At 40.5% G+C, this 14,636-nt stretch overlaps 1 protein-coding gene across 1 annotated transcript in view; it reads right to left on the reverse strand.

The window, feature by feature from the left end:
* LOC126235809 (regulatory-associated protein of mTOR) overlaps window positions 1-14,636 on the reverse strand; it is a 316,754-nt gene that overhangs the window by 113,594 nt on the left and 188,524 nt on the right. The window contains exon 14 of the mRNA XM_049944648.1: window positions 9,190-9,313. Coding sequence (XP_049800605.1) covers window positions 9,190-9,313 — 124 coding nt within the window. The remainder of the gene's footprint in view (window positions 1-9,189; window positions 9,314-14,636) is intronic.

The raw sequence follows: 14,636 nt of genomic DNA on the forward strand, positions 1-14,636 counted from the left end.
TTCCATGTGTGAGTAAGCAAAATAACTTCACAGAGCCTGTGTTTACATACTGGAGTTATTTTCAATTTATTAAATGAGTACTTATTTGTGGTTGTTACATGAGTTGTTATGTAAAAAAGTTCAACAAATGGAGTGTCAATTGTGTGTCACACTGAAGAGCACGTTTCAAGTGTAACATGCTACCAATACGTATTTGACAATATCAATTTAGTTGTCTCAGATGTCACTGGCTGGAGGGCTTTTCACAGGATGAGGGGAATCAAATGCATCATTCCAGCCTCAGCTCTTCCAACATCTAAAAAGGCTCAGAGGCTTAAATTGTCTCACTCTAGAACAGAGGTAGGCCTCCTAGGTGTTATGGCACTTCACATACTTCAGCCTAAATCAGGCAATGCATTGTAGAGGATTACTGTTCTAGACTTGAACATGATCACATCCAATTCATCAGACATATTCACACCCATCTTGGAAGATGTACTATGGATGTGTGGTAAGTGGCTCAACTTAGTGAAGCCCAGTCTATAAGTGCCAGCAGTTGCTGAATGGAAGAGATGTATGCAATAATGCAGCAGTAGAATTAATACTGAGCAAAGTGCTGTAACTTTCAGTTCATTCATTAATTCACAACCACATGACTGTGACACAAATACACTGTCAATAACAGACAGCAGAAAGGTGCAACATTTACAAATCCTATCCCATTACCAGCAATACTACAAAGGTCATGGGCAATATTACACTTACACATTATACACTTCTCAGCTACTGCTTGTGGGAATTTATTTTACATAAGAGCTCACTTAACAACTGGAAATAAATACTCATATAATAAACGGAAAATAACTCCACTATGCAAATGCAAGCTCAGTGAAGATATTTTGCCTACTCGCATACAAGAACTGGACAGGAAATGTAGAAGGTACAGTCAGTCTGCAAAATGAAAAGTGCCCAGCATTTTTAGTGTGGGAAGTTGCCTTTTCTGGAAGATAGGTACAACTGCCGTACGGCATGACTAGAAATCATTTAGCCTCTGGCAGTGTAGAACAATGTTCATTGTGCCCACATGTGTTTCTTGCATTTGTATTATTAGTAACTGATATTTGTATTTCATCTAGTGCTGAAAAACTATCAGCCCCCAGCCCTAACACACTTGGCATGTCTGTGCATTGCAGGGTGTTGGTATTACTTTGTGAAACACCATGTAGCTGTTTCTAGTTATGTAGTGGGGTACAAAGAGTGGGACTTGCCTAATCACTGTTCATTCTTCAAACCTATAAAGGAGGGAAAAGCAAGATCACAATCCTGTGACCTAGCTTCCCTAATGCTCCAATGTGGAAACTATTAGTCTGAGAGAAAAAAATGAATAGACCTTTTTTGTAGGAAAGTTAGAGCAATTCAGTTTTGTACTGGAAAACATATTTGCTAGGTTTTTGAATTACCCAATAAAAACATAAAAATATGACCTTTAGACATCACCTACCCTCACGCTCGCATTCCACTAGTGGGGATTTTTAGTATGTTTGTTGTTCATGACACTCCTTGCTATCACTGTGCAAAGTTTGCAACTACACAAATTTTTCCCATAATTTTCCTTCATTGACTGGACTGTTTCATTATTCAATACTTCTTGGTAGAGGGACGTTTCCTGTCTTCATGGACACACTAAGTACTCTGCATGTTATTCAGCAGATAGGATAGTTCAGCTGGTCCAGGACATTATCCACCTCTTGTATAGGAAAAGATGGAGATAGCCTTCTGTTAGGTCCTCGGACAACAGTAATTGAAGGGAATGAGGAATCTGTCAGAGCAGTGGAAAGAGCCTGCCAAAAATTAACTACAGTTCACTGTGATGTCTCCCTACGGGTTATAATGTCATCGGTGATAAACAGCATGTTGATTGAGTGGGAAACACAGTGGCTGAAAGTGGCCAACAACAAGCTGTGGTCGGCCAATCAACTGTTCAACCATGGTGCACTTCCTTTCGAATTCCAAGGAGGATTGATGTAGTCCTCACTCACTTGCACATCAGACACTGTCCAATGATGCATGCTTATCTCTTGTGGCCATGAAGAGCAATCAGAATATTTTTGGTGTCACACTCAAAGTGTGCCATGCTTTAATGTCAAGTTTTTTGAGTACTGCTAGGAGGGAAGGTTTTCATCTGCTGAGGGACTTAATCTAAATTTTATGTGATGATGAAACAAGTAATTGAATGACAGTTCTAATGTGTTTCTCGCTGGCTGGTTCATCCTATTAGTTCCACAATTAACCAGCCATTTGACACTATCCTCTGTTTTATTAATACTTTATATGACAATGATATGAGTGGATGTACTGGATACTGTATATGAAATCTTTTATTACTGTGGCTCTAGTGGTACAGTCTTTGTTTATTCACTGTAACAAAAGTAACTACTCATACACCAACACAACAATCTTGAGACAGAGCACTGATGACCGTGATGTGTAGCACTCAACAATTTTAAATCTATCTATCCATCATTATTTAAACAACTGAAAGTCAAAGATAGCATATCACAGTTGGAGATGTACTGTGTAGTAGTCACTAAAGTGTCTGTAAAATGGTGCCTAAAACTTAGAAAAAATTTAACTGCATGGTCAAAAAGCATAAAAGTTAGAACACAATGCAGTACAAGTATTTTCAAGGCATATTTTTACAATAAATATACTCTACTTAATGGCATCCCTCATTCTAGTTGTGAGTAAAGCCTGCAACAGTCCACATTCACAACACATAGCCTTTACCTAACAAGAAGCATTAAAAGATGTTATATATGCTTTGCATAAGGGATAAATGACCAGTGTGGAGGCTATACTGATGGTGGGCGTCAATTCTGTGGAATTCTACACAAAATTTAATTCTCTGTGGTTGTCTCCTATGATACTAATTAGTATGAATGACTGTCATGTGTTGTAATTAGGGTTCCAAGCAGTAAACTGATCATGTACAAACTGTTGTCAGAATCTGCACCAAATGGGAAGGATATTGAACACTGTAACTTGGCATTTTTAATGAGGGCTGATGAGAATGGAAGAATGAGCAAAAGTTGGGTAACTGGTGATATGATATAGTGATCATAGCAATAATACTGAAACAGTTGGTAAAATTATGTTTACTCCATTATGCTTTGTTGCATTTAGTCCTTTAAAAATATAGGGACGGCTAGTGACTCCAAAAACTGCTAAGGAGGTATATGCTGCCTGCAGAATAACAATGAGGTGGGGATTTTCCACCACTCACCTCCCCGAAACTGTCTATGAGTGGAATGAGGCTGGCTGGCTTGCTTGTTTCTTTCCTCTCCCAGCAGCTCTCATTTAAAGTGACAGGTCACAGTGGGCAATATGTAGCGTATTTTATGATTTTAATAGAGGTCTTAGCTTCATACATTAATTGTGTTAAAATGAAATAGATTACAATGCCATCATAACAACATATTGACAGCTCATCCTCCAGGAACTTAGTTCCATCAATGAAGCCTGGTGACTGTGTGACACACCTGCCATTACACACAAGTGCCACAAAAATGTTGTTGCTCTGAGTACAAATATACCGTATTTACTCGAATCTAAGCCGCACTTTTTTCCGGTTTTTGTAATCCAAAAAACCACCTGCGGCTTAGAATCGAGTGCAAAGTAAGAGGACGTTCTGAAAAATGTTAGGTGTTGCCACAACTAACTTCTGCCGTCAAATATATGTAGCGCAACACAGGTATGCTTTGCAGGCACAAAGATAAAAAATACTGGCGCCAAAACCTCTGCGTCAGTAAATACATTAAAAGAACAGGTAGAAGAATGTAAACATTATGCCAGGTATTCTTTCGTGTTTGCTGCTACCTCATTTAAATCCTGTCTGCCTAATAATCTACGAAACTAGACCGAGAAGACGCGGAAGAATATACATATCATGTCATGTTTATATTCGTATTATTCTTATGCTGTATAGTGATACAGTCATAAATGAAGCACGGCAACTGCCTAAATTTTTAAATCTAAGATGACTCTGATTTCTGTGCAGACTGTAATGTACTAAAGAGGCGTCTGCAAAGATTTTCTAACGGAGAAAATTTTTCGCTAAACTCTCGTTCAGAACATCTTCTATTATACGCAGCTATTATTTGGTTCTTGTTGATCATTATCAAAGAAAGCGGCAGTGTAAGTAACAACGAAAAGCAGTCTCTTGCCATTATTTCGCTAATGAGAATTTCTCTCTTTTTTTATTGTAAGCGGCGGTAGTGCGCACTAAGCAAGCCACGCCGCGAGCGGCGACAGGCCGTAAACACTCATCAGAATGCGACAAACAATGCACGACACAGTACAATTATGCATTTTCAGCTTAGAGTGACGTAAACAACTATAACAAAGAGAACGGCACTTATCAGATCAAAGCAAAATAAGCAATCGATTCAAACCAGACGAAGCACGTGAAAAAGGAAGGGTACCCGTATAAATACGGACGGAGCGCCTGACACACAGCAATGGCTACTTGGTAAAGCTTAACTGTTGAGCTTACGACTCGAACCAAACTACTGTAGCTGTATCTTCATCCATTCGACCTCAATTGTGTTTCACGTTACAATGGACCAACTTTGTTTCGATTTGGAAGGGCGGTCTAAAACTTTTCTCTCACCTTGAATTTCGAGTCTCAAATTTCAGGAGCGGCTTAGATTCGGGTAAATTTTTTTTTTCTTGATTTCGAGTCTTATTTTTTAGGTGCGGCTTAGATTCGAGTGCGGCTTACATTCGAGTAAATACGGTAGGCCATTCACATTTAGTTCACACCTGTGTATGAGCAGCAATAATGTTTATATAGATGGACATAATTTCAACAGTTTCTGAATGTATTACTCACACTATGAAGTAGTTTCTGAAAGTACAGCAAAGAACAACCAACATTTGCAGAGCAATCAGCAATAAAAAGAAAAAAGGGCATATTTGCTGTAGGTGGTTATTTGAGTCATACTACACACCCAGCTGTAACAAATCATGACTATTGGGTAGCTCACATTTCCTAAAGCTCATAATTCATCTTTTTGCTATTTAGATTGCTTGCTGGACTTTATTTCGTAACTAAATAAAACACATATGGCCAATTTCTGACCTAGGTCTGGGTCTGGGTCTGAACTTCAACTTCTTTCCTTCTAATTTTCATCTATTTGAATAAAATGTGTCTCACACAAAATGGTAGAATACTGTGCATACTACCAACCCACATTAAGCTAATGCCATATGAGCTGCATAAAACACATTTTCTCCTTGCAAGGTCTCTTTCTTACTTCAATTAATATAAAATGTAAACATTTGATTTGTTACAGCATATCACTTTATTTATTGCAAAGGCCTTGTAGGTACTACCTGCATTAACACTGTATTGTGTTCAGTGCCTGAGGTTAGAAGATAGTTCTGCATGATGGTTCTCAACACCACTTATAAATTTCAGGTAATGCCCAAGTTTATGTAAAAATAAAGTAAAAATTAATATAGGCACATTAAGTTCAAAACAGCTACATGAAGAATATTATTCAACAACTACATGGAGAATATTATTCCATTCCAAACAATTGCTTGCTTATAAATCTGCTTTGTAAGGTATCCATATCTACAGACAGAAACTACAAATTGAAGAAAAGAGAGAGACTGGGGCCACAAGGATTGCAAGGGGAGGAGGGATCAAGATGGCACAGACTTTGTAGCAGCCATTTAAGTCAATGTGTTGTGTATCTGTTGTGAACCACCAGCAGGCAATCAGACTGCTAGTTCTTAGTTATTATTGCTGAAAGCTTCATTCCATGTGTAAGTTTTCTGGTACATTATCTACCATAGAAGTAACATATTAAATCTTGATTATATACCTATCAACAGCTCAATGCATCAATTATATGATGAGTCGTATGTATGTATGTATGTATGTACGTACAGCAACATAAAGAAATACAAATCAATATTCTTAACAGTGTCATTGACTGGTTTGCTGCAATTTTAAAATGACACAACATATTCGGTTCTGCACATCCAGAGGTATTATACTAATGATAAGTGTAACACACAGTGAGGAAATAATAAATCGGGTGGAAACATGAAAAATTTTAGGTATCTTTATTGATGAGAATTCAAACTAGAAAAAGCACATTTTAGAACTCCTAAAACAACTTAGTCCAGCCGTATATTAACTTTGAATCATTGCAAATCTTGGGGAGAGACAAATCAGTAAGTTGACATATTCTGAATATTTTCATTCAATAATGTCATATGGAATAATGTTCTGGAGTAACTCATCTTTAAGAAAGGAAGTCTTCATTGCCCAAAAAATGTACTGTAAGAATAATATGTGGTTCTCATGGGGACAACATTAGGCTAATTACAGCACACAAAATACATTTAGTCAGCCCTTCTTCCCACACTACGTACATGATTTGAACAGGAAGAAACCCTAACATGTGGTATCACACTAAGTACGCCCTGCCATGCATTTCACAGCTACTTGCAGAGTGTTGATGTAGGTGTAGAGAGAGCAAACCCCTGTAATAATGGTTGGCAAGATGGGGGCAATGACTTTTAGGCTGCAAGATTCAATAATTATCACAATTTCAGTCCAGGGGAAAAGGAATGGCTATTACTGATCACACAGGAATAAAAGAGTTCCATGAGATGAGGATAACTTACGCCCACAGATTTTGGTACTGAACTGGAGAGCATAGTGGCCAAAATTCAGACTCAGAGGGAAAGTGAAGTGTCCCGTTCACATCAGGGTCATTAGTGGATAGCCCAATATAGAAAACATCACACTTAAAAACTGCATAATGAAGATGAAAAGGTACTATGCATACAAAAAAAGTGTTGCAAGGGAAAATTCTGTTTCATATGAGGGGTGATCTAGTAGTCTGAGCCATAATTAGGTGGTATATTTGTCACTAGACTGTACAGGCCACAGCCAAGAGATATCAGATGGTACCACTGTTTTTGTCAAGTCAGCTCGATTTCATTTCAGTGCTAGTAGATAGTAAATTGAAGTGGTGTGAACAAAGAGAGCTATCTGGAAGCTCCAAACCAGTACAGAAAAGAAATTATGAGTGGGATGAGACAAAAGCCACATAATCATAAAGTCATTTAAAACCAAAGAAATTTATTTCATTAGACTGAAATAAATATAACTGCAAATCAAAGTACTGTTAATGTAGGTGAGAATGAATATGTGTGTGTGTGTGTGTGTGTGTGTGTGTGTGTGTGTGTGTGTGCGCGCGCGCACATACAAGTGTTACATTCCAATAGGGGTGAGAAAAGTTTTCTCAGGTATCAAAACTCACTCCACTACAGTACACTCCACGCAACTGACTGCGAACAAAGAATACCCATGCACAGAGGAGAACACTGACAACATACATTTATGAAGACAGTATTTCAAAATTCTGAATGCAGGCATAAAGTTGTCATCACTTTACATACGAACAATATATGGAAAAGGGTAGACCGCTGCTCACTTCAAAGAAGACACGTTGAGCTGCAGACAGACACAACAAAAGGTCTGTTACTCATTTAGGTTTCAGCCAAACCCTTCTTCAGAAAAGGAAACACACACACACACACACACACACACACACACACACACAGATATATATTCATTCACGCAAGCAAGCCCACCTCATGCACACACGACCACCATCTCAGGCAGCTCAGGCCAGAATGCAGCTGTCACAATGAACAGAAGCCGCAATCTAGTGGGGACGTGTTAGGGACCAGGGTAGCAGGGTTTGGGTGGAGGCAGAGAAGAATGCTGTCTGTCGGACTGTGCAGGGACAAGAAGGATGCACTACAAGACTGCCACCAGGTGTGGTGTTAGGAGGCTGTCAGGTAGAGAGGTGGAAGAGGGGGGGGGGGGGCAATGGGTAGTGGAAAAGAAGATGTGGAGGGAAAGGAAGGGAAAAGACAGGCAATTGCATTGACAGAGGGTGGCACAGAAAGAGGGTGTGTGGGTGTGAAAAGTGAGGAGATGATAAGACAGAGGGGGTGAAAACTGTTTGATGGGGTGTATGGGGACAGTAGGTCACCTTAGGTTGAGGCCATCTGGTTGAGACTGACATTGGTCCCTCCACCACCAAATTTTCTGGAATGTGCAGATGGGAGTTATCCTTAAAACACATTCTCTTATCCTGAAATTGTCCCAGCCTCAACCTAAAATAATCTTCTGTACCCACACATTCCACACAATATCAGCTTTTGCCCTGTCTGTACTATCACCTTCCTATTCACCACCACCACCCGTCCCCCCACCCGTTTTGTGTGCTGCTCTCTGTCAACGCACCCATCCAGTTTTCCTGTTCCCTCTTCCTCTCCTTTTACTCTTCCCATTTCCTCCTCTCCCCCCTTCTGCCCACCTTCCTGCCCAACAGCCTCCCACCATCTGGTAGCAGTCTTGTCGTGCTTCCTAGTCTGCATACACTCAGCCAGATGGCACTTTTCTCTCCCCACCTGTACCCTGCTATCCCTTCCGTTTCCCTGCTCCCCGCAGATCACTGCTTCCATTCAACGTGGCAGTTGCAGTCCGGTCCAAGCTGCTAAAGATGGTGGTCGTCTGTGTGTGAGGTGTGCTTGCTTGTGTGAATGAATGTGTGTGCTTCCTTTTCTGAAGAAGGCTTTGACCAAAAGCCTTTTCAGTGTGGCTGTCAGCAACTCAATGTGTCATCTTTATAGTGAGTAGCAATTTATACTTTTCATAATAAATGTGGTAAACAGGAGTTCACACATTTTCTCTGCCTGAGATAAAGTCACAGCTGGCTCACAATGGAAACTGGGACTCTGGTTACAAATTCAGTTAAATTTTTCTTATTTAGAGTAATAAGTGTCTTTACACTCACTGCTCAATAATTCATTATTGAATATACCAATTTCATACAGATTTTTCACAGCCACTTGTGTAGCATAACCTCACTATATGGGTGCAGGTGTTATAATTTTTGTTTCTTTAAAACAAATCTTCTGTTGTTACGCCAACTAAAATCAGTTTTTCAAGCAAACAAAAATAGCTAACTTCTATTTTCTCTAAACCGATACCTTGTACAAAGTCAGGAAGTAACAGAGAACCACAGCACTTAGTGAATAGGTAGTGAAATGTTTTCTAAGATTTCATCACTGAGCATAACAAACTTTAGGAATAATAATTATTTAAAAAATAACCTGGCACATTTGCAGTTTGTGGACTCAGTGTACTCTCCCCTCGCCTGCTCTCTTCTTGTAGACATACTGAGAGGAAGGAATTTTCAAAGATGAGGACAATCCATTGCAGTGCTACAACCAGCTCCTGCAAAAATTAAAATTTGGTATTAATGAAGTGGTGATACCACTCACATACAGAACGCAAAGTAAAATCTTACAATAATTATTAAAAAATGAATCGATAATAATTACTTAAATTACAATCTAGTTAAAAAGATCAATTAACCCATAAAAGTTAGTACCAAGGTTTTCCAATAAAAATTTCTCCCGCCAGGTAGTAAAAATATTGCAGAGAAAATTATACTTTCTATCAAAACAGAAAGATAATTTGGAAAGAGGACAAGAAGTAAGAGATAAAGTGCCAGAAACTGAATAACACACAGTCAAAATTGTCCAAGAAAGTTAAGGTGCTGTCAGAAAAAGAATCATTACAGTAATACCCCAACTTACGCTATTCTGTTTCATGCAGATCTTGTGTTATGCGATTTGGCTGTTTCAACACTGCACACCTCTCCTCCTCACTCTACCCACACAGTGTTCGGCTTACGACAGGTTTGGAAGTTTCATGCGGAATCGTTTCATGCATTGATCGATAGAGTCTAACTAAGGCATCCAAACGAAGCAGGCGTGGTTCATTTGCATCAATCAAGAAAAAACAATCATTACCTTTGGAATGTAAACTTATTATTATCAAGGATTTCAATGCAAAAATGAAAATTTGTGGATTGGCAAAGAAGTCTGATCTACTAGAATCAGCAGTTGATACAACTGTATCAGATAATGAAAAAAAAAAAAAAATTCAGAACTGTAAAAAATGCACACTCTTCGGAGTCAAGTATCATTCATGAATGTCATCGTATTATCACTCAATTGTAAACAATGTTAAAATTATGATGTGACAGAAGGAGCATTCTATGTTTTACATGGGAAAAAAACCAGATGCATTGTATACTTCATTTAAGGTGGATCCGCAATCTATGTAACATGTCACGCAAACATAAAAAGACATGCAAATGTGCATTTCACTTTATATCATTCGTTTTAAGAATTAACAACCCTTTGTGACCACTATGTATGCAAACATGCCTATGTACACAAGGTGCTTTTTAACTGTAAATGGACTGATGACCTCAGAAGTTACGTCCCATAGTGCTCAGAGCCATTTGAACCATAACTGTAAATGGTTTTTTTTTTCAGCAAACCTGTGTATAATGTGCTATATGTTATCAATCATGATGGCGACATGGCATGAAGTATGAACTCACAATGGAACACATCTTATAACAAAAATTTTCAAAGGCCAGAAGAAGACAGTTACAATAGTCAAAACCAGTTGTCAACAATGGAGACAAATTTATGCAACCTTGGCTATTGAAATTTTATTCCTACAATGTGATAATCAAGTAAGAGTGAAAAATTGTCCTATTGATGAGAACTTGGTGTGCTCTCCGGCTAAGCTGATTTTTGAGAGACTGAAGGATGAAGCGGGGAGGCAACCCAAAATGAAATGTTTAATGCTGGTAATGGCTGATTTAGCCAACTGACAAGTCGTTATAATTGACATAGCATCACAGAAAGCGGAGAGGCAGCAAGCACTGATAAAGAGATCTCTCCACTCTATCTAGAGAAACTCAAGGCAGTTACAGAAGAAGGTGGCTACACCAGCCAAACCATATTCAGTGTAGATGAAACTGTTCTGTTCTGGAAGATGATGTCTAAAAGAACTTTCGATGTGCAAGGAGAGAAAAACTTTTCAGGCTTTACAGCCACCAAAGATCGACTGACAGTGATGGTTGGCACAAATGCAGCTGGAGACTCAAAAAACTCTCTTAGCTTACCATCCAGAAAATACAAAACTAAAGCTGGGTTGCCTGTAATTTGGAAGATGAGTGCTGGAGCATGGCTGACAACTTCCCACCTTGTGGACTGGTTTGGTCATTACTTCATACCTAACGTTGAACATTATTGACAATTAAAACAAATCCTATTTAAAGTGACACTATTAATTGAAACACCACATCATCCTCTTGTTCCTCTAATTTCGACCCAAGTGTGGAAGTTTTATTTTTGCAACCTATTACAACCACCTTGCTTCAATCAATTGACCAAGGAGTCATTAAAACATTCCAACCTTACTACACAAGGCGATCATTTGTACATTTACGTGCAGCAATGAAACAAAACAACAAGCTCTCTGTTTAGCACTTTCGGAAGCAATTCAGTGATTTAGATGCCTTGAGAATTACTGGACAATCTCAGAATGAAATTTTGCAAAAAACTATAATGGCATCTGAAAAAAATTGTGCCTGTAATTTGGACCCAGGGAGAATCAGCACCAAATCCTAATCAAACTGATAATGTGATTGAAGATGTGGTCAGTCTTGGCAGGCAATTAAATTTAGAGGTGGATGGTGATGATGTTCAAGAACTGCTGGGTTCACACAAACAGGATGCTGCAGTCACCACAAACACCTACTGCAGCAGCATCTCCGCAGGCAGACCAGCGACACCAGTAGCTGACTCCCGAAGTCTGGCCGATGCAAGAGGTTTACAAGCAAATACCACTGTTGACAACAAACACGTAGGTACGGCCGACGTCCATCAGAGGGCATCAACCAGTAGCAGAGGAAGGGGGCGCGATGATCAATGAACTATTGCTTGGCGATCACGTGAGTGCAAATAGTCCCAGAAATATCCTTCCGCCTGGGGCTAGATAAGCCAGTGTCTAGCTGTTCATGAATTAGCTGTTATTTGCTTGATCTGCAGAAGGGATAATTATTGTTTTGTTGGTTCTGAAGAGTGTGTTCCTGTTGGTGGTATACTGTAGTTTCCTTAATAAAAAAGTTGCCAAAATGAGTTGGTTCTTGTTCTATAGAGTTAGCACATGAGCTGACTATTGGTGAGTTTACATAAATGTGTGAGCAAGTGCAAAACATTCAACAACTTGAGTCTTCATACCTAGTTCAACCAGAAGATTAAATGACAGTTGCAAACTTGAAATAAGGCCTCAGTTCAATTGAAAAATGATCACAAATTTAACAGACAATAGATTTCAACAAAATGCACATTTTTCTTACAAAATGGGGAATAAAAAATTCATTAGTGTGCTATGAGGAAATTTTGCATAAGAAGGAGAAAAAAAAAACTGATTCATCAAACGAGTTGTTAGTTTTCATGAAGCCTTCTGCATTACAATAACTTATGATGCAATGAATCATACTGCACTGTAATATAATTTGTTGTATTGCTGAACATTTTATTAAATAGTTTTCTTCTACATCACATTGTTTTCTTTAATCTCTGGTCCCAGTTTAACATAATTTGTATTTATATGCAAAATTAGAACCAGAGGGTTAATCAAAAAGTTGGCAAAATGAGTTGGTTCTTGCTCCATAGATTTAACAGTGGTGATGACTTTGTTTGAATTCCTGCATTGCTCCATTGTTTGTTGACATGGCTGAAGGTATTCCGGGGTCAGATGCACCATTGGCTCACGTCCTTGAGCTGTTGGGTCATATGCAACACATGACTGAACTTCTGATTCAGTGTCTGCAGGTTTTGACTAGTGTTCCTCCGGGGGTGCCGGCATCGGCGTTCCTGTCATGTTCCTGCCATTTGACAAGTCTATTGAATGATGGAGTAATTATGCAGCTTGCTTGGAACAACATTTCCTTGCCCATAGAATCATTGACACTGGCCAGCGTTGTGAGTTTTTTCTTCCCTATGTGGGTCCTGACATTTATTGCTTACTGCAGCAGTTGCATCTGGAGGTACAACCCTATGTCCTCCATTACGAACAGCTGACCGACATTTTAGCAGAGTATTTTGATGCCCAGGTCTACATCGCAGCAGCTTGACACAACTTCTTCAGCTGACAGTAGCATCCATTACTGTCTTACAGGGAATGGATTGCTTGCCTTAAAGGGCTCTCCCAGGACTGCCGGTTCTCTTGTACCAACCCGGGGTGTAAGCAGTGATATTGTGCAGACCTCGTTCGCAACACGATTCTGGTCCATGCTCCTAACGATGCTCTGTGAATGGATCTGTTGAAGCTGAAGGATCCCTTCTTGGACATGTGTCTGTTGGTCATTCGTGCCCATGAACAGTCTTCCCGTTCGTCTGCAGTGCCCGATGCCCCACCGCAGGCCTATGGCACGTGGATGCCCCGTCGTCGCTCGGAACCACGGTCGCCGGAGTGGCAGCCATGCCGACTGCCAGCAGTCGCCCCACCGCAGCCTCCTCCTCCTCTTCTTCCAGACCAGGTTACGGGTTCTTGGGCTCAGCAAAGTCAGAGGTTGCCCTCCTGTCATCAATGCTTTGTTACGCACCAGCACTGTGAGTGTTGTTTCCGGCAGGTGGTCTGTTCCAACTGCAGGACGACGTTTGCTGCTCCTCTTCTTCAATGGAGGTAGACCTCACAGCGTTGGACCCTCCAGACTAGGTCTTGGAGAATTCTGACCAACTGCTGAGCATGTCGTTTGTACAGATAGTCCTTCCACAATTGGCGGGGTCCATCATTCTGACAGTCCAGATCAACAGGACTCCTCTCTGTTTCCAGTCCTCAGCTACAATTATTGACGGCCCACTCTCTCCATCACTTGGGTGCTCCATTCCTCCACTCATTCCAAACCCCTTTGAAGAACTACTCCCCCTAGTAATGACACTATCCGCATGCAGGGGTGGTTCCCGGAGCAGGTGCGGTATCTCTCTCATGATGGCACCGCCTGAATTTTGGTCCTAGCTGCCTCCACAGCCACTAATCTGTTGGAGATGATCTTTCTCATTCTCTTGGCCTTGAGATCCACAATTTGGCCCCAGTGATCCAAACGGTATCCCCAGACACTCTTTTATAGGAGCTTTTTGATTCCTTCCCTGATGTCTTCTCTGATTCTCCTCCGTGGGTGTCTCGTTTTGAAGTGCACATCGAACTACTTCCCTTAGCGGTTCTGAAGTTTCACAAGGCTTGTCCAGTGCCTTTCACCCTGCAGGATGCCCTCCAAAAGGAGCCGAGTCACCCCGAGGAGGTGGGAGTTCTGACACCGGTTCACCACAGTCGCTGGGCTTTGCCCAATGTTATCCTCGAAAAACCGAATGGGTCTCTCTGGGTATGTGGCAATTTTAAGGCCACTGTCTTTGCCCAGTCTGTCGTTGACTCTTACCCTTTCCCAAAGGTCGATGATATTCTGCCTAAGTAGGTGGGTGGAAAGATCTTTGCCAAGATTGATCTTTGGATAGCATACCTCCAGCTGCCGATCAACACTCCCTCTCACGAGTTCCTCGTCATCAATACTCCCTTTGGTGCTCTTCCGGTACAACCACCTGCCATTTGAGATCGCCAGTAGTTTCTGGAGTCTGTGACTCAGGAGGTCCCTGGCACGGCCAATTACTTGGACGACATCTTAGTTGCA

Source organism: Schistocerca nitens, chromosome 2, assembly GCF_023898315.1.
Source record: "Schistocerca nitens isolate TAMUIC-IGC-003100 chromosome 2, iqSchNite1.1, whole genome shotgun sequence".
Taxonomy (NCBI): Eukaryota; Metazoa; Arthropoda; class Insecta; order Orthoptera; family Acrididae; genus Schistocerca; species Schistocerca nitens.